General features: G+C 45.5%; 2 protein-coding genes across 5 annotated transcripts in view; one reads left to right on the forward strand and one right to left on the reverse strand.

Moving 5' to 3' along the window:
* The first annotated feature begins 277 nt into the window (after positions 1–277).
* PLEKHH1 (pleckstrin homology, MyTH4 and FERM domain containing H1) overlaps positions 278–21071 on the forward strand; it is a 55964-nt gene continuing 35170 nt past the window's right edge. For 3 of the 4 annotated variants that reach the window (XM_073011095.1, XM_073011097.1, XM_073011096.1), the window contains exon 1: positions 8356–9084. In XM_073011095.1, coding sequence (XP_072867196.1) covers positions 8911–9084 — 174 coding nt within the window. In that variant the 5' untranslated portion in view covers positions 8356–8910. Of the gene's footprint in view, positions 592–8355; positions 9085–21071 lie in introns of those variants that run through there. The other variant, XM_007987074.3, reaches the window with a different exon arrangement.
* Positions 9091–21071, reverse strand: part of PIGH (phosphatidylinositol glycan anchor biosynthesis class H) — a 58432-nt gene continuing 46451 nt past the window's right edge. Inside the window, exon 4 of the mRNA XM_007987069.3 lies at positions 9091–9351. Coding sequence (XP_007985260.1) covers positions 9259–9351 — 93 coding nt within the window. The 3' untranslated portion in view covers positions 9091–9258. The remainder of the gene's footprint in view (positions 9352–21071) is intronic.

A 21071-nucleotide genomic window follows, 5' to 3' on the forward strand; every position in this document is an offset into this window, starting at 1 on the left:
CACAGGTGGCCAGGCAAATGCTAGAACCTTTGGCGGAGAGGGTCTGGTCTTGTCCCGCATCCTGCGAGGGTCCCCTCTATTTGGGGCCAAGCAGATCCCCAGGGCGCTCTGGCCGCCCCTTGCGGCAGCTGGTGTGGCCTCCTCAGAGAGCTCAGGGCCGCCGCCCGGGACACCCCGCCGCCCTCCCCGCCGCCCTCCCCGCCGCCCCAGGGACTAGCCCAGCGGTGCGGAGAGGTGGGAGGCTGGAGCCTGCTGAGGTCATTTCCTGTGCCTCTCCGCTAGCTGCCTGGAGAGCCGAGCCCAGCGCTCTGCCTTTAAGGAGCGGGCGGGGAGCCGAGGGGAGGAGGGCGCCCGGCGGAGCGTTGAATGGGGCGCCGCAAGGCACGGCCGGGCTTTGTGCAGCGAGCCCGCGGGCACCCCTCCCGCTCCAGTCTCGCCCCGCCCCGCTCCCCGCGACCCCTGCTGCCGGAGAGCGGAGAGCCGGCGGCCGCCTGGGACTCCGGCTAGAGCGACGGAAGGTCGGAGGCGGCGGCGGTCCGAGGGCGCCCGTGTGCCCGGTGCGCGGCGGGGACGGCCGCGAGCTCGCTGGAGGTGAGCGACCTGCGCTCTCGCAGCTGTGGTGGGCTAGGGCTGTGCCGCGGGGGAGGGCGTCAGGCTGCGCGCTGGGGACGGCCCCTCCGGCCGGGAGGACGATCCTGAGCAGGTGCCTCCCTACCTGGAAGCGAGCTCCCAGCGGCGAGGAGCGCTGGAGCATGCGTCCGGCTTGGCGACCCGGGCGCCCCTGTGGACTCGCGCCGCGAGGCCAGGAGGAGCGTCCCCCGGGAGGACCTGGAGTTGGGGATCGGCCAGATTCAGTCGCTCCGGGGAAGGGCCCTTGGAGCGGACGTGCAGGCTGCCACCTTGCTATCGGTGCTCGCTCCCTTTCAACCCTTCCCGCACCCCTCCCCACCTCACCTTAGGTTATTTCTCTGTGATTTCTGAGTGTTCTCTTAGGGACCTTATGGCTTAGGCTCGACTCTTAGGAGCAGGTCAGCCAAGCAGAAAAGAAAACAGGTTGGGCGCCGAATGACACAGAGCATTGTGTCCTAGGAGTCTTAGGGAGGACTCGGTCGCCAGGAACCAGGGGACTTAGTGGGGGTGGCAGAAGCGGTAAAGACCCTCATCTGGAAGGAAACTGGGATTTCTGCTTGCTAGGATATCTCCTCTATAGCTTTTACTATGAATCCACCTCATAAAACTCTTTCAAGACAGAGCCTTGGTTCAGGTAAAACACCTGAAAGACCATTTAAAAAATTAAGTAGGAGAGTTATCAGTTCCTTCATCAAACTTTTTGGACTGTCTTCTATGTGACAGACACTGTGTATAGGGCTGGTACCATCATTTAACACTTTATAGAACATCGGTATTAGTGTTTCTGCATATTATTAGCCCCATTTTTCAAAGGAGGAAACTGGGACTCTGAAAAGTTGTGATTTAGGCCAGTTGCAGTGGCTCATGCCTGTAATCCCAGCACTTTGGGAAGCCAAGGCAAGAGGAGAGCTTGATGCCAGGAGTTTGAGACCAGACTGGGCAACATAGGGATACCCTGTGTCTACAAATAAATAAAAATTTAAAAATTAGCTGGGTGTGGTGGTGTGGGCCTATAGTCCCAGCTACTTGGGAGGCTGATGATCCTGTCTCTTAAAAAAAAAAAATGTTTGTGATTTGCTATGGTCACATAGCTAAAAAGGAAGAGCCATAACTGAAACCCAAGCCTCCTAAATTCCTAACATATGGTTCAGTCCACTTCTACCACCTTCCCACAGACTGCTGAGGGGGCCTGCTCAGAGTTGGGCAATGGTAGGGTGCAGCCTGTGGCCCCAAACTCATTGAAACTAACAACTAAGCTGAAAAAATGTGGACCCTCTTCTACTCTCTTCAGAAGTCATCAGCTGTAGGGAATAGCATGTTCCTCCCACTCCTGATAGAAAAAAAAAAAATCAAAAATCTGAAGAAACGTCTGGCAATTTAAAGTGTATACCACTTACCCCTAAATTCCATTTTCTGGGACTTTATCCTTCAGATATACTCTGATGTATATGAAATGGTGTACATCATTGAATGTTCATTGCAGCATTGTTTACTTTAGTAAAAGGTTGGAAACAATCTAGATGTCCATCAGATGTCATCTAGATGTCCATCAGATGATCTTCAATAAGATCATGTAAAAGTCACACGATAAGATACATTAAAACTGTCACAAAGCATGGAGAGAAAATGTGGCAGATATGTATTTTGATGTTGGAATATCTCTAAGTTATATTGTTGAGTACAATGTGAATGGTGGGCCACCATTTTTGTGTGGGTGTGTGTATGCCACATACGTATGAATGCTTGTAGATGCTCTGAATATCTCTGAGAGAACACACAGAAACCCGTAACAGTGGTTGCCTCTGGGGAGAACTATGGCTGAAGTACAGGCATGGGAAGAAGCCTTACTTTGCACTATATACCCTTTTGTTCAATGTTCTAAAATAACTTAAAAAATCATATGACTTCCTCTCCAGATCTCCAGAGTTAGATCTGGTAGTGAGCACATCTTTTTTTTTTTTTTTTTGAGCTGGAGTCTCGCTCTGTCGCCCAGGCTGGAGTGCAGTTGTGCAATCTCAGCTCCCTACAAACTCTGCCTCCCAGGTTCAAGCATTTTGCCTGCATCAGCCTCCCAAGTAGCTGGGATTACAGGCATGCACCACCACGCCCGGCTAATTTTTGTATTTTTAATAGAGACAGGATTTCACCATGTTGGCCAGTCTGGTCGAACTCCTGACCTCAGGTGAGCTGCCCGCCTCAGCCTCCCAAAGTGCTGGGATTACAGGCGTGAGCCACCGCGCCCAGCCCAGTGAGCACGTCTTTGGGTCACATCTCCTCTTAGGTTCGAGATGCTATTGGTTTGCCTTTTGTTTGCGGATAACAATAACAGTCATTTATTGAGCACTTAGTGTGCACCGGGCTTTTGTAATATCTCCTTTAATTCTCAAAAAGCCTTGGCTGGGCGCGGTGGCTCACGCCTGTAATCCCAGCACTTTGGGAGGCCGAGGTGGGCAGATCACGAAGTCAGGAGATCGAGACCATCCTGGCTAACACGGTGAAGCCCTGTCTGTACTAAAAATACAAAATATTAGCTAGGCATGGTGGCAGGCGCCTGTAGTCTCAGCTACTCCGGAGCCTGAGGCAGGAGAATGGCCTCCCAGGCAGGAGAACCTGGGAGGCGGAGCTTGTAGTGAGCCGAGATTGTACCACTGCACTCTGGCCTGGGCCACAGAGCGAGACTCCGTCTCAAAAAAAAAAAAAAAAGCCCTTCATGATGTGATATATGAAATGGCCATTTTGAAGGCCGGAGAATGGTTAAATGTTGACGGTTTCATATGTTTCGACCAAATATTATTGTCCTCCTGCCCTCAATTTCAAAATGGAACTGAGTCTCAAAGAAGTTAAGCAAATGGCTTAAGGCCCCAGGATTATTTAGTGCCTGAGCTCATATTCAAACCCAGGCCTGTCAGTGCCAGAGCATGGGATCTTAGGTACTAAGCTGTTTCTCTTTGCTGTTTTTGTTCTCAAGGAATGTTGGACCTGGTTGTCTTGACCTCTTCTTTTGGTATCAAGGTTCCTGCAGCCTAGGACATGCTCACCTTTTCTGTCTCCCCAGACATTGTGTGGAATATCATGTAGGCACCCAGCAGTGGTCAAATGGATGTTGTTAGCTTGATCAGATGACAATGCTGAGATCAGAGGAAGTTGTCCCTGTGTCCGCTCATACCCTTCTCCCAGCCTCATCCCCAGAAAGGGGACACAAAACTGTTTCTTTCCCACAATTGACAAGTAGTCAGCCTAGTCTGGCAGAGCACTTTTAGGAGACAGTAGCCTGTCACTAGCAAGTAGAAGTCATACAGATACTCATACTCACACTCAGGGAATGAACCATAGTGAGGTAACATGAGAGAGCCCAGTAGAAATTGTGCATATAACAGAAGCTCCGTTGCCTTCCAATGCCTCCTGCATCTTCCACAAGATAGAGGCAATGAGCTATTTTGAGGCCTGTGGTGACCTCTGACCTCTTTCTTTTAGGCTCCTGTATTGATTAGCTACCTTTGCAGGGAGCTACCAGGATATTCAGGCTGTAGACTTGAGCCTCAAAAGCTACAATATCTTTATTCATCTTTATATCCCCAATCTTGCACACAGGAATCACTTAAAAGTTGTTTGAATTAAACTTACTCTTGGGGTTGGGAGCAGTGGCTTTTGCCTATAATCCCAGCACTTTGGGAGGCCAAGGCAGGTGGATCACCTGAGGTCAGGAGTTTGACCAGACTGGCCAACATGGCGAAACCCTGTCTCTACTAAAAATACAAAAATTAGCCGATGTGGTGGCATCTGCCTATAATCCCAGCTACTCAGGAGGCTGAGGCAGGGGAATTGCTTGAACCCAGGAGGTGGAGGTTGCAGTGAGCTGAGATGGCACCACTGCACAATCTGCCTGGGTGACAGAGCGAGACTCCGTCTCAAAAAATAAATAAATTAAATAAAATAAACTTAATCTTAGGCCAGGTGCAGTGGCTTAACACACTTTAGAAGGATGAGGCAGGTGGATCACTTGAGCCCAGGAGTTCGAGACCAGCCTGGGCACCATGGTGAAACCCTGTCTTTACAAAAAATATGAAAATTAGCCAAGCATGGTGGTGCACGCCTGTAGTCCCAGCTACTTGGGATACTGAGGTGGGAGGGTCACCTGAGCTTGGGAAAGTTGCAGCTTCAGTGAACCATGATTGTGCCACTGCACTCCAGCCTGGGCAACAGAGTGAGACCCTGTCTCAAAAGAAAAAGAAAAAAAAAAAGTAATCTTTGCATTTTATCAGTTTCTGGTCAAATCCTCAAACTTGCCAGAGAGATCCCAGGTCAAATTTGTGTTTTCTCTGATATAGGTTCTGAGTCTAGAGTCACCTAATGACTCCCTGTGCCACCTTCCCACCCATCCTACTCCCAGCCCCTGCCTCTGAGGCATATCCCCACTGACTGCTGTGGCATTTCAGTCCTGGGTATTGGAGGATTCAGGGTATGCCAAAGCAGGTATCAAGACTATGGCAGTTTTCTGACTCACGTGCCAAGCAGTTTAGCAGGCTGGGTGCCAGCAGAATCAAGAAAACTATGAGTTTCACAAGACTGGCCAAGAGCTGGTCATAATTTTAGCTGGGTATTGGGGACATAGGGACTTATTGTACTATTCTCCCTATTTCTAACGTGTGATAGAGCATTCCAGAATAAAAATAGAAAAAAAAATTGAGCTGAGTTTTGTTCCCAGCTCACTTCTCCTCTCTCATTTCCCCATTTATTTTTGCCATTAATGTATTTATGTTAGTGTGAGATTAGTATGAGATATCTGCTACCACTACTGAAGCATCATCATGGGAAGAGGACAGTTGTAGATGTTAGGAGATCAGGATTCTTGGCCCAGTTCTGCTACGCCTTAGCTCTATGCAAGGCTCTAAGCAAGTCACAGATGTGATGAGTTTTCTCATCTGTTCATTGTGACTAATTGTGCTTGTCCTCCATCTCAGGGATAAAGAGAGAAATAACACACGCGTCGCAATGCTTTGACAAGTTACAAACTCTACTGTACATGTAAGGTATTCATTTTTGCTCATCCTCGTGCATTTTTATGGGAGGTATAAGTGCAAGGTGACTTAGCAGGTGAGGCTCAGCTTACTGGTATCTCCCTTATTTTATAGCTGTTGCTCAGACCACCTGCTTCTGTCAGAAGAGCCTCTGGGCCTTGGGTTTGGCAGCAGGCACCTTGCTCCTGATCTATTTCAAAACCTCTCTGCTCTCCTCACATGCCGAGGCAAGCCAAGCACGAGTCCCAACCTCCTCAGCAACTTGCCAGGGAGAGGATTAACCACACCACTTGATCAGTTCAGAACGATGATGTCATGGAGATGCTTGATTGGGGAAGGCATTCCCTAAACTAGGTATAATCTCAGATATAAGGGCTAGGCAGACACCAGTGACATATTTCCAAAGTACTTGGAGATTTTGATGATTTGGGTTTTCACTCTCCCAATAGAATCTAAGCAGCAGCTTTGACAATCAGTAAGAGGGAATCAATATTATTCACACTCTTTCAACTACACAAAAGGATTACGTTTCCCTTGCCCCTTGCTTTTTTGCTTTTACTGTTATTTCTTAGCCCTGAACTGAGTTGCAAGACTCCCAGGTCCTACCTAGTCTCAGATCTGCTATTTTTCCTATTTATACAAGGAAAAGCAAAATCCCAGTAAAGAACAAGGAAAAATCAAACATGAAGCCTCCCAGCCTTCTCTGAGAGCCTTACAAGGTTCTGTTTTGTCTTTTCAGCTGTGATCTTAGCTCAGAGAAGGTCATGTTTTGTTTTTGTCTTTTGTCTTCCTGCCGTTCCAGTTGGTCCTAGTCTTTTGAGATGGGGATTGCTGGGAGGCCACAATGTAGGGATTGTTTAGATGACAGGGCTGGGAAAGTAGCACTGAAGTCATGTGTTCTGAGGAGCCAAGAACCGAGCTCACTTGGTCCATCAGTGGTTTAATTGTTGGGTCCTTCTCTGCAGGTCTTATTTTTTAGATGAAAAGTCAGGACACATGGTAAGTGTCAGTGCTTGGGGAGATTATGGTGTCAGTGAGCCCAAGATGTCTTGGAAAATCTGGGATATAGGTTAATCCTTGTGCTAAGACTTCTGAAAGATCCTGGAAATGATTTCTGCCATTACCAAGTCTACCACACTCTTTGTGAAATTGGAATTCTTTTTATTTTTTGGATGGATAAAGAGCACAGAGTGGCAATGATCAAGGAATTTGGAGCCAGAATCCCAGCTCCTCCACTAACTAGCTGTACAATCATCTGTAAATTACTTAGCTTCTCTGTTCCTCAATGTCCTCATGTGTGTGTGGAAAATGGTGCTTACCTATTGTTTCACAGGTTGTTGTAAGGATTAAAGAGGCCACACATGCCTGGCATACAATAAAAACTCAATAAACAATAGCTACTTGTAGTGTATGATGGGAGAAAGATACAAATAAAGGTCATATGCGAGGGGAGAAGCACTATTGGTGATTAGCCCACCAAAGAGAGGCTAACTTTGTACTCTGGTAGTATCTGGCAACAGTACAGGAGGTGGCTGGATTTTCTGAGGCCATGTGGCTCCTGAGGAAGGAAAAGGGGATTTTTGAAAAGCAACAAATTTTTATTATGGAAAATTCCAGGCATATATTAAAGTAGAGAGATCATATAAAGAACTTCCATATACCCATCAGCCAGCTTCAAAAATTATCAACATTTTACTAATCCTGTTTCGTATATCTCCTCCCCTACTTACCTCTTACCGTGAAGTATTTTAAAACAAATCCCAGATATTATATTATTTCACCTGTATATCATAAAAATTTCTAACAGATGACATTTAAAAATATTATCGGCTGGGTGCGGTGGCTAACACCTGTAATCCCAGCACTTTGAGAGGCTGAGGCAGGAGGATTACTTGAGGCCAGGAGTTCAAGACCAGCCTGGCCAACATAGTGAATCCCCATCTCTACTAAAAATATAAAAAATTAGCCTGGCTTGGTGGTGCACGTCTGTAATCCAGCTACTCAGGAGACTGAGTCATGATAATCACTTGAAGCCAGGAGGCAGAGGTTGTAGTGAGCCCAGATTGTGCCACTGCACTCCAGCATGGCTGACAGAGTGAGACTCTCCCTTAAAAATAAAAAATAAAAATAAAAAACCCCTAAAAAATTAACAATTATTCCTTAAAATCGTTGACTACTAGGGTGACCATGTGTCATGGTTTGGGACAGACCGAATTTATACTTTGTGGCAAGCATCATTCATCATAATGCCCTAGAAGGGGGATTTGAAAGATCCTGATGATGCATGTGTCTCCCAGGCATTCTCTCCTGCTCGCCCTGCCTGTATGCCTCTCTCATGTACACTCATGCATCCTTCTTCCTTTTCTCATCCTCCATCCAGTGTTTTTTCTCTAAATATGTCCAGGAGGCATCTGGGTGGATTCCCCTGGCTGGACATACTATAGGCGTCTACTTGATTTGTTCTGAATTTGTACAAATTTTTTTTCCCAAAGACTTGTGGCTTTCTCCTGAGATTGCAGCAAAATATCTAGCAGTTTTCTGGTTTGCATCTTAGAACCTGAAGGAAATGGTAAGAATCTATTCCAAAGTGGGATGGATGATTCGATGATAACAATGAACACAATTGTCAAGGACATTCAAAGCATTATATTTTATTTCCATTTTTTTCTCATCTAACATCTTATATAAATGAAATAGAATAAGAAATAAACTGGGAACCGGGGTTCTGCCTCTAATTAGCGATGTGACCTTGGATGTATCTGTTACCCACTTTAAGCCTTCCCTAAACACATCCCTCCCACTTTTCCTAGCTCCCATTCCCATTTATCTGCATGTCACTTGGCAACTATGACTACACTGTAATTAGATTTTCCTAAGAGTTCCTTGAAAAACCCAAAGACAAGGAATTTCTCTTAGTTCTGTTTGCATCTCCAGTGCAGAGCACAGGGTCAGGCACATAAATAGCTATTTAATGGATAAGTTTGTTGTGTGGATAATTGAAAAACAAATGAGCCCTACTTTTCACTTCTGTCCAAATGAGACTAGGTTCTCCTTAAGGTTTCTCAGGTTTCGCGGTTTCCTGAGGCTCTCAGCTAACTTACAATGGAGCGGGACATACTGAGCTGAGGAAGGCAGGGAGGGGCCCTGGGGATCAGTGACCGATTCTCTTCCCCAGCCCTGTTTTGTCTGTCCTTTGGTCCCCTCCCGTTCTTTCCCCACAGAACTCTTCCTCACACGCTTATTTATCTTTTCCTCTTTCTGCATGCTGGTTCTTAGGGCTCCCCGGAATAATCCAGAAGTCGATTCCATCATGGCAGAACTCAAGGTGGACGCGCGGGCCAGCATAGACTGGCAGAAACGCTGCCTGACTCTGGAAACCCAGCTTTTCCGGTTCCGCCTACAGGCCAGCAAGATAAGGGAGCTGCTGGCTGACAAGGTGAGTCCCTCAGAGTGGGGAGCTGCCTCTCCGCACGCAGAGGTTTATGGCAGGGAGGGCTGTGTGAGAGAGGGAGAGTTGGGGAAAGTCAACTTTCAGTAAGATGCTTTTCCCCACATGCAAAATGAAACCCAAGGCAGTTTAAGACCAAACTCTGAGCAGTTTACTAAGCTGTTATCTTGCTTGCGTCTCTGCTTGCCCGTAAGGCACACCAAAGACTTGCTGCCGATCTTCTCGGTCCCCCATCACTTCCAGAGTCACCTGTGGCTGCAAAGGAGAGGTTCTATTATTCCCTTAACATTTCTTTCTCAGTGTGGGGAAGGACGGTGTTTCAAGAGAAAACAGAAATCTCTGTCCTTCCTCTCACCCTTTGTTAAATAAATGAGCTACAGGAGGTGGTCTGCTTTCCTGGTAACAAGGACACAGGCTTTGGAGCCAGACCTAGCTTGGCTCTGCCACTTACTGGCTATATGACCCTGGGGAAGACAGGGTCTTCCCTTCACCTCTAAGACAGAAACACAAATGTCTACTTCTAAGAGTTATTTTGAGAATTAGATCAGATCACATATGTAAAGGTCCTGACATAGAATAGGTCTTAAATGAGAATAATTATTTTATTTACAGGTTTGGGTGGGCTGGTCTGGGAAACTGACCACCTTTCCTAATGTTTCTGTGGGAAGACAACATTCTATTTTATTTTATTTTATTTTATTTTATTTATTTATTTATTTATTTATTTATTGAGATGGAGTTTCGCTCTTGTTGCCCAGGCTGGAGTGCAATGGCGCCATCTCAGCTCACCGCAACTTCTGCCTCCTGGGTTCAAGCGATTCTCCCGCCTCAGCCTCCCAAGTAGCTGGGACTACAGGCATGCACCACCATGCCTGGCTAATTTTGTGTTATTAGTAGAGATGTGGTTTCTCCATGTTGGTCAGGCTGGTCTCGAACTCCCAACCTCAGGTGATCCTCGCCTCGGGTGATCACCTCGGCCTCTCAAAGTGCTGGGATTACAGACATGAGCCACTGCACTCTGCTGGAAGATACATTCTAAACTGCTAACTTTCAGAGGCATTCTGGAGCATAACTTGAATGGATGACCTGTTTTATTGATAGCTGGAGTCCAGCAGGACAAATCAGTGGCATCACCATGGCTAAGGGGAGTGGTCCTGGACTAGTCTGGACTAGAACTCTTGAACCTTGGGTCTGTTGGCATTGTTGTCTCCTAACTCAGACTTTGCAAAACAGAGATGTGCAGGGCTCCTGCCAGGTACTGCCAATAGAGGGGGGTGGATATACATCAGGAAAGCGCAGCAGACCTTAGACAGTGATTCTCAAAATGTGGTCAGAACTGTTTGGCCAGAACCACCTAGAGTGCTTGTTAAGCATGCATATTCCTGGGTCCCACCCCAGTCCTCTCAATTGAAGTCTCCTGGGGGGTTGCTAATAATCTACATGTTTAACAAGCTCTCAGAAAATGATTCTGTACATTAAGAAGTTTGAGAACCCTGTCTTAGGCTATGGTATTGGGGGAGGGACGTGAGGGAAGGAAAGGATAAGTAGGTATTGACTCAGCCAGGCAGTCTGAGATATACCTCAGAGGGAAGAGACTTCTGTTTCTAGTAATATGGACAGCAAAATAACAAACAAAAAAACCCCGCTATGAATCACCTGGAAATACTGGGTTAAATATTTAAAATATTCATGTAAATGAAGAACTGAGCACTGAAAAAAGTAAGAAACATCCTCAGGTAACAAAATGAAGAGGGGAAAGCCACAGTGATACTCGACTCTGACAGCTGATTGAGGGGCAGGTGGCGTGTGGCTGGACTCCCTAGAGTAATGTAAGGTTTGAAGTTAAGAGTTTTAACATCTGTAGGGATAGAAACGAGGACTGGCCAGCTGGAGGCTGGAGCTGAAACAGACTTCTGCATAAAGTCAGGACTATTATTTCTTTTGATTAGTGTCAGTATGAACAAAATTTAAAAATAAAAAATGGTCAGGAATATTAAAGAACTTACCCTAAATAACAGGGTAGACAAGAAAAGGAAAATCATTCACTGGCACAGGAGATGACAACAGCTTCTCTGACTTAGTTAAGGTTCTGGGTAGGAAAACAAGAGTAGAGTCTCTCCTGAGAACCTGACGATAATACTGGTTTAATGTTAGGATTTACACTACCTGTGTGGTTTAGGAAACTCAAGCTCTGGGCCAGTGATACCCCTGGGGAGCCTGGTAGGGACAGAAACAAAACCTCTCTGGAGACACAAGACCTTAATTCAGATCACACAGGATCCACACAGAAAAAAAAAAGCCTTAATGAAGAGGAATATATAATCAAAAATGACTAAATACTTGAGGAAATAATCTACAGTGAATGAGTATCCACATACACAAAAAACAGTTGGACTAGATCCCCAACAACTTCTAATAATGGAACTGTTGCCAAGAGACTATAAAATAAATGAGTTCAAAAGTTTTGAAGACATAACAAAGAAATTGAAAGCATAAGACAAGAACAAGACACTACCTAAAAAGATCAGGTAGACTTGAAAACTAAATAGAACTTTTAGAAGCGAAAGTGTTTTCATTGAAATTAAAGTGTATTAATGGATAGATTAAACATCAGATTAGGCACCACGGAAGATAGACTTAATGGACAGGAAGACAGACCTAAGAAAATCTGAAAAGTTTCCAGCATGCTGCCTACAGAAATAAAGATACAGCGGCTGAGACCTGGATGTTAGAATGACAAGGTCCTATGTCTATCAAATAAGATTCCAAAAGTGGAGAAGATAATGAAGGAAAGGTATTACTTGTGAAGAGATAGTGGCTGAAAAGTTTCCAAATTTGATGAAAGATGTGAAGCCTCAGATTCAGGAAACAGTAAGTCTAACCAGGTTAAGTTTTTAAAAATCATAGTTTGGTTAGATAATTGTTTGGCTGCTGTAAGAAACAACCTCAAATAACAATGGTGTAAACCAGGCTGATGTTTCTTTCTTTCTCATGTAACCTTCCAGACATAAGCAGTCCAGCTCTAGGGTGATATCCTCTGGATATGTGAAGATGGTCAAATATCCTGATAGTCACATTCCAACCCCTTCCCTTTAAGTTAGTGACTCAGAGGTTTCATACCTTCCTTCTACTGATATCCCACTGGCCAGATCTTATTCACATGGTTATGCCCAGCTACAAAGAAGGTTTGTACATTTCTACAAATAGAAATGTAGTCTTTATTCTAAATAACCATGCGCTCAGCTAAAAGTTGGGGGTTCTATTCATATGAGAAAGAGAAGATAGATAATAGGGAAAAACCAGCAATCTTTAAGTCTAGACTAATAGGAGGGATAACAAATAGAAACAGAGTATACATACTTCAAACCAGTAGAGTGAGGAAATGAAAAAAGGAAAGTCTATTAAATCCAGATAGGGACAAGAAAATAATATATCGAAAAAAGGAGTAAACAGAAGGGACAAATGAAGTGGCAGAAATAAATCCAAATATATTGGTCACAAGGTGACATATATATTACAGCATTGATGTATGAAAAATTGGAAACATACTAAATATCCATCAACAGAGAGATGGATAAACATATTCAGTGTATTTGTACAGTGGAATACAACATTGCAATTAAAAATGAATCAAGTAGAACTACATTTGTAAGATCAGTAAATCTCAAAAATCAGCATTGAACAAAAAACATCTGAAGGATATATACAGCATCATACAGTTTATGTACTTCTAAAAACCAAAGACAGTACTGTTTATTGTTTCTCATTCCAGATCCATGCTCATGGATTTTATATATTTGGGAATAAGCATATGATTTCAACAGAACAAAAGCTCTGCTGCTAAAAAAAAAAAAGTTGAAAACACTGTCTTAGATTACAACAGTTAGAACCATTTAGTGGCTAACCTGGGGGTTGCAAAGTCAAATGTTTACAGGTAAGCTAGATAAGTGAAGAGAGCCAGGTGGGTCCTGGGAGAACATGTGGGTACATGCTGAAGCCACTTATTGCCATAAGAAAATGTAACCCCAGGGTTTTTTTTACTATATACAAATGAGGTAAAAATATAAAAACAGCCAAGTGTAGGGTCAATGCCAGGGGGAAGGGGGTAAAATTGGAGAGAAGTACGCAGGGCTTCAACTGTGTCTGTCATGGTCCGTTTCTTAAAGACAAACATCAGAAGCAGATGTGACAAAAATTAAGGGTTGACAAAGCTGAATGGTGGATATATGGTTTTTTGGGATGTTTTTAGACAAAGTGACAAGTGACAGGTAGATACATGTTTTTTGTTTGTTTGTTTGTTTGTTTGTTTTGAGACAGAGTTTCTCTCTTGTTGCCCAGGCTGGAGTGCAATGGCATGATCTTGGCTCACTGCAACCTCTCCATCCCAGGTTCAAGTGATTCTCCTGCCTCAGCCTCCTGAGTAGCTGGGATTATAGGCATGCGCCACCACGCCCAGCTAATTTTGTATTTTTAGTAGAGACGGGGTTTCTCCATTTTGGTCAGGCTGGTCTTGAACTCCCAACCTCAGGTGATCTGCCCACCTCGGCCTCCCAAAGTGCTGGGATTACAGGTGTGAGCCACCATGCCCAGCCGGCAGATACTTGTTTTAAAAAGTTATTCTCCTCAGGCATGGTGGTGCGTGCCTGTAGTCCCAGTGACTCAGAGGCCAGGGTGCGAGGATCGCTTGAGCCAAGGACACTGATGCTGCAGTGAGCCGTGACCACACTACACTCCAGCCTGGGTGACACAGCAAAATCCTGTCTTAAAGGATATATATATATACACTGTACGTATTTCTGTTTGCCTAAAATATTTCATAATAAATGTTTTAGAGTGCCTCTCTACCCTATTCCTCAGGGGCCAACAGAGTGACTGGAAAGCCTTAGCCACATTATAAACACCATACCTTCTTTCTCTACAGCCCCTGGAGTCTGGGCAAACTGAACTTTCATAATATCGACACCTTCTTGTCTTCAAGTCTGTCTTTGATCCTCATGTAACCAGAATGCCCTCGCATGGAAATGTTAGGGGTGCATAGTGTGATGAGTCAAGAAAGGGGAAAGGCATAGACACGGCAGGGACAACTGGGCATGTGGGAAGGAAGAGGGGAGAGACACAGATCTGGACTAGGGACCATGGGGTGGGAGACTTAAGTAAAGAAAAGGACTGGGACCTTAGCCCGACACCGGACCCCTTGGCAGGAAATCTTAAGGCCACAAACACCATGTTGGTCAATGTCAGAATTGTGTCTGTCCTCTGCAGTCATCCCTAAACCAGTAAGACAGGTCCAGCAGTTCATGAGATGCTTTCCCTAGCAGAGCCAAGACAAGTTATAGATCCCAGGAAGAGATGCCTTGGGTTTCTTAGGAGAGCTCCTGCTGGGGCCAAGAATCATGCCAGTTCCCACCTGCACTGGGAGAAGCCATGTCAGTTGAGTCTCTGGCCAGCCCTCTCACCTACCTGCTCCCCTACCTCTCCACACAGCTGGCCCTGGGACATTGCATGGGCTGATGACTGCAGGCTGCTCACTGCTGGCTATCCTGCAGGGTGAGCAAAGCCTGGGTGCTTCTCCGGGGGGCCGTCTCTGCTTAGGATCAGACCCGCCTGTGGGCTGCGGAGGCTTGGAAGAATGCCCTTCTTCCTACCTTGACACAGCCTACTTGCACCTGACTCCTTCGTACAAAATTGTCATTGTAGTCAGGGAATAATCTGTGCTAGAAAGAATTTTTTTTAAAAAGCAGAAACACCAAGGCTCTTAGATAATCCCTCACCTAAAGGAGAGAGAGCCGGATGAAGGGAGAGGAGAGTCGAGACTGTGCCTTTGCTGTTACACCTCTGACTCTGGTGTGCTACTGCCATGGTTACCCAGCCTGCTCGAGCCACCCCATTCTGGAGCCAGGTTAGCTGTGGGTTCCCTTTCCTTCCAGTAGAGGAGGCTGAGGGAGTGGTTAATGACTTGAGATTCACATCTTGCCCTGCTCTGCTCATCATTTTCCCTTGCTGTCTTTCTTGGCCTGCTGGAGAAGCCACAAAGGCGATTCAGATCAATTTAAAAATTGATACTGTTCTGAGAGGCCACATAAATGGATATGAAAATGTGATTCTTCCTTGGACTTTTTCATTCTTGCTAAACCTGTTTCTCAGTTATCCTATCAGAAAAGTGGGAGTATAGTATCTATCCACAAAAGAGCATTGTAGGAATTATCATTATGAATTCATGGCATCAATATTAGAATACAAGGTTTTTCTTTACTCCCTATCTGCTTCTTTATGCCAAAAGGGCTTTGAGTGTATTAATACAAGAAGAAATAGGCCAGGAGTGTTGGCTCATGCCTGTAATCCCAGCACTTTGGGAGGCTGAGGCAGGCGGATCACCTGAGGTCAGGAGTTTGAGACCAGCCTGACCAACATGGAGAAACCTCGTCTCTACTAAAAATACAAAATTAGTCAGGCCTGGTGGCGCACGCCTGTAATCCCAGCTACTCGGGAGGCTGAGGCAGGAGAATCGCTTGAAACTGGGAGGTGGAGGTTGTGGTGAGCAGAGATTGTACCATTGCACTCCAACTTGGGCGACAAGAGCAAAACTCCATCTCAAAAAAAAAAAAAAAAGAGAGAGAAGAAATAATGTGACAAAACATTATTCTGTTTGTAGCTTAAAAATTTCTAAATGAAGCAGCGTTTAGCAAGTCCAGTTCCAGTGCAACCATGTGTACTTTCGCTGTATCCCAATTGCTCGCCAGTTTTACCCACCAAGGTTTTGACGTATAACTCAGTTTTTGATCTACCTACCAAAAATTTGTAGTTCAGAAATTTTTCTGAGTGGATAAATGGTTCCATTCACTCCTCTTAAGCAAGAGAACAATGGATGTTGCTCCTCCCACCTCAGATGGATTATACAGAGGCAGCAGTTCAGCTTAAGTGCCAGTTTCACAACATATGGGTAGCCCAGAAAAACATATCCTAAAATATCTCATACTTTGTGACAAGGGCAGGTACCATAAAAGGAGAATACAAGGATGAGTTGGAAGTATGTTGAAGTTTGCATAAAATCATCATGGAATGGGTCTTAGCAGGTCTCTGTGCTCACAAATCTGATTTGTTTTGGGAGAAGATGCCTTCTAGTGCTTTTATTCTGTGGGGTGTGTGTGTGTGTGTGTGTGTGTGTGTAAAAGAGAGATTTTTAATTTTTTTTTTTTTTTTTTGAGACGGAGTCTGACTTTGTCACCCAGGCTGGAGTGCAATGGTGTGATCTCAGCTCACTGCAACCTCCACCTCCCAGGTCCAGGAGACTCTCCTGCCTCAGCCTCCCAGGTAGCTGGGATTACAGGCATGCGCCACCACACCCTGCTAATGTTTGTATTTTTAGTAGAGACAGGGTTTCACCATGTTGGCCAGGCTGGTCTTGAACTCCTGACCTCAAGTGGTCCACCCGCCTCAGCCTCCCAAAGTGCTGGGATTACAGGTGTGAGCCACTGTGCCCGATCTTAAATTATTTTTCTAACCCCCTATTTTTTTTATAAGGCTGCCCTCCTGCTCGTCATAGTATTTCTCAGGAACCATAGTATGGATGAGTTCTGTAGTGCTGGTGAACCGTTTGCAAAGAGGTGCTGATGGCGTTATGGCTCCAGGCTACATCCCTAAAGGAGTCAGCTTTGTTTTGCATTCTGTGGCCAGGCTACTGTTTCTTACAATGTGGCCTGTGGACCACCTCCTTCATCCACAAGCACTTTCTTTACAAGCACTTTCTGGAGCTATGTCTCTGACTTGCTAAAGAAAAGCTCTGTGAGCAGAGCCCAGGAATCTGCATGGTGATAAAGCCCACATGTAATTCTTATACCCTTGAAAGTCTCTCCTGCAACTAACCTCTGCCATGGCCTTACCTCGGACCCCATTCAGCTGTCTTTCCAGTGGATCCCTGGGGCCCCATGTGGCCCAGAGAGGTTCTGGGGTTGTGGGGTATAGTGGAGCCCACAGACAAGACTTGGAGCCCTTTCTCTTCCCAGCCCCACATTCATGTATTTTATGTATTTGGGAATAAGCATATGATTTTAATTGATCTGTTGCTAAAAAAAAAAAAAAAAAAAAAAAAAAAAAAAAAAAAAAAGCTGAAAACCATTGTCTTTATGTTTTTTATTTTTTGAGACAAAGTCTCACTCTGTTGTCCAGGCTGGAGTGCAGTGGCGCCATCTCGGCTCACTGCTACCTCTGCCCCTGAGGCTCAAGCAATCCTCCTACCTTAGCCTCCTGAGTAGGTGGGACCACAGGTGCACACCACCATGCCTGGCTGATTTTTGTGTTTTTAGTAGAGACAGGGTTTCAACATGTTGTCCAGGCTGGTCTCAAAGTCCTGAGCTCAAGTGATCCACCCTCCTCAGCCTCCTGAAGTACTTGGATTACAGACATGCGTCACCACGCCCGGCCAAAACAATTGTCTTTGATAACAACAGAGTTAGAACAATTTAATGGCTAAACTAGGGGTTGCAAATTCAAATGTTTGCAGTTAATTTAGATAGATGAGACAATGAAGAGAGCGAGAGGTTCTGGGAAAACATGAGGGGAAGGGCTAAAGCCACTTACTGCTATAGAAAATAGAAAATATAATGCTAGTGTGGCCAGATCTTTTGATTTTTTAAGAGAAGGTGGAAATCAAGATGTATATGGAATCTGGATTTTTATGTGACATGTGAGATTTGGATGTGAGAGGCAGTGTAGTATAGTGGCTGACAGCACGGACTCTGGAGCCAGTCTGCTTGCGTTTGAATTCTGGCTTTGAATCTTAGTAGCTGTGTGACCTTAGGCAAGTTACCTTACCTCTCTGTTTTAGCTTCCTAATCCACACAATAGGGATACTAATAGTACCTGCCTTCTGGGGTTGTTATGAAATATAAATGAGTTAACGCATGTACAGTGCTTATGACAGTGGCCCTGTTTAGACATAAGTGTAGCCTAAATGTCCTACATGTATATACACACAGCCCTACACAGACCAAGTGGCCCTGTTTAGCTATATACATATAAGCTAAATGCCCACAGCACAGTGTAGGTCTTATAGGACACTCTTTAAATTAATAGTGGGCAACCTCTGGCTTAAACCCATTCTTTCTGTAGGTGAACCGTAAGTAGTCTGATCATACAATCTATCACCTAAATCTATCACTCTGGAGAGAAAGTGAAAGGGGGCTCTATTACTAGTCATGCTGAGACAACAGGTGAGCATCACACTGTCCTGGCCAAACTGGTCTCCCTGCTCCTAAGTGCCATCTTTGTACAGGAAAAAAACAACAAGTAGCTTTTACCAATAAACTTCCGAATGCCAGGCCATGTACATGTGCTTTACGTGGGGCAGTGTGTGGAATCTTCACAGCGATCCTAGGAGGTGTCATTATTCATATTATTATTATTATTATTTTTTACTGATGAGGAAACTGAGGCACAGAGAGGTTAAGGAATTTTCTAAAGCGACACTGTGGTGGAGTCAGTCAAGTTCCAGAGCCTTACCTCTTAGGTGTGCTGTTCTCTCCCGTGGGTGCAAAGCAGCGGTAATAATGTTGAACCTCTCACGCCTGTAATCCCAGCACTTGGGGAGGCTGAGGCAGGCGAATCACATGAGGCCAGGAGTTTGAGACCAGCCTGACCAGCATGGAGAAACCCCATCTCTACTAAAAATACAAAAATTAGCCAGGCATGGTAGTGCACATCTGTAATCCTAGCTACTTGGGAGGCTGAGGCACGAGAATCGCTTGAACCTGGGAAGTGGAGATTACAGTGAGCGGAGATCGGCCCCTCCAGCCTGGGCTACACAACGAGATTATCTCTAAAAAAAAAAGAATGTTGAACCCTTTTCTCAAAGGGATCATTGAGACCCAGGATGGTGTGGCTCTTAGCTCAGGCCACTGCTTGGCACGGCAGGACTGTGGGAGTACAGGAGAGTCCCAGGTGCTCCTGCCACAGTGGGCTGATATTTCACAGCACCTCACAGCGTGTGACAAGGAACTGCACACTTGGGGGTTAAATGCCAGATTGGTGCCAAGTGCACTTCATCAGGTTGCTGCAGCCAGTTCTAGGGCAGCTTATGAGTCTTATGTGCAGCTGGTGAAAGTAGATCCCTGTCAGCCACCTAAACCTGACACCTCCTTGGCTGGTGTGTTACCCCAGACCCACACACTGAAAGGACAGCTGAGGACATGGTCCTAGAGAACCCAGGAACAGCCAAATAAGGGTGCCCACCTATAGCACCAGCTTTGCAGAGCTCCAGGTGTGGCCCTTTAAGCAAGAGTGAAGAAGAAAGATCTGCCCTCGTGAAAAGTGTTGGTGCTGGAGCTAAAGTGTTCAGAAATAGTTTGAGAGAAAAAAGAATACTCCAACATAAAAGTGAACATGAAATGCTTTGAGTGTCAAGTGTCCTTGCCAGGTGGATAACAAGGACTGGGAGGGTCGGTAGTAATGAGGACCACCTGGCAGTGACAGAGGGTGACCCAGGGCTGGGGGGATACCCCAAGGGAGACCCCAGGCTCTGAAAGGTACCTTGCCATTCCATCTACTTCAGTAATAGCATGCGCATGGGATAGATAATAAAATCTGGAGGGGAAAAAATGCTCGCTGTGTTGTCAATAACAGAGCGATTTCTGGTTCTGACCAATGTCATTGACTTATCACTCTTGACCCAAATAGAAATGCCTCCATGGGAGGTAAGACCCAAGTTTATCCTTTATTCCACCTTGGTCTCCATTTGCAAAAGAGCGAGGCAAGGTTTTCCATCAGATGAAGTTAGAAAATATCAGCCAATCGTTGCAGAATGTCATAAATATGAATTATCATTTCCAATGGAAAGCCTATGCCTTCTAAGCTACAGAGCAGACTAGTTAGGCCTCAATAGTCCTGCTGAAGTCCAGCCTAGGAAACTTATTGATGGTCCAGGGCCTTCCCATTCAGTATTTGATTTTATTCTTGAAAAAGAAAATGCTCCTAATCATTCACTAGATTATTTCTGGTAAAAAAAGAAAAAGAAAAGAAAAAAAACCCAAACAACCCAAAAACCCAACTCTGGCTAGCTTAAGCAAATGGGATTTATTAGAAGGATCCTGGGGCAGCTCACAAAACCGAAGGAACTATCCAGCAACCATGACTTGGTGAGGTTTGTGCCCCTTCTCCAGGGTAGCTCCCTGGCTCCAGCCTTTGATCTCTTGATTCCAGATTCCTGGAGAGAGAGAACCTGGCTGGCCCAGTTAGGTCTGGTGTCGAAGACAGAAGGGTTATGCAGTACCAACACTGGGGGCCACCACTATGTATCAACCAACCCCTCACCACCAAGTAGAATTCCTTTTGCACTGGACAACCACCACTGTAACCGTAATATTGATTTATGCTGTGCTGTTACCTGCCCCGTGGCTGCATGGCAACTGTGTGAAGGTCAAGGAACTCCTCTGGGACAAGCCTGAGGACTGTTTGACTTAGGACAGTCCATCTGGCTCACATCGATGCCCAAAACTGACCAGAACCAACCCACTCACTCAGCTTCCATCGAGAGGTTTGAGTAGTGTTACTAACCCCAAGAGAGGAAGGAAAGAAGGGGTGTGGCATCCTTGGCTTGAACACGTGAATGCCTGTCAGAGGGGGCCCTATCCATGGGAGCACTGGGGCATTTTTGTCCCATGGGTTTAAGTCTTGAGTTTTACTTGGGATCTTCAGATGAGTATAACTCTAACTCTCTGTCCAGGGGAATGTGCCCTGAAAGCATCAGTGTCTCCCCAGTCCCATGAAGGAGAAAACAATGGATGAGGGAAGGCCACCCTGAGCAAAGAGGTCCCCCTGGTTCCCAAACACGAACTCCTGCTCCCGTGTAACTTTTCTCTCACTGTCTAGCAGCGGGCTGAGGGATCCCGCTCATCCACCTTTTAATTAAGGAAAGCAGAATTTCAGCTGAGAGACTGGAAAAGAGAGAAGGATTGATCAGTTCACTGGTAAATATCAGCTAG

The sequence above is a fragment of the Chlorocebus sabaeus genome, chromosome 24 (genome assembly GCF_047675955.1).
Source record: "Chlorocebus sabaeus isolate Y175 chromosome 24, mChlSab1.0.hap1, whole genome shotgun sequence".
In the NCBI taxonomy this organism is placed as follows: Eukaryota; Metazoa; Chordata; class Mammalia; order Primates; family Cercopithecidae; genus Chlorocebus; species Chlorocebus sabaeus.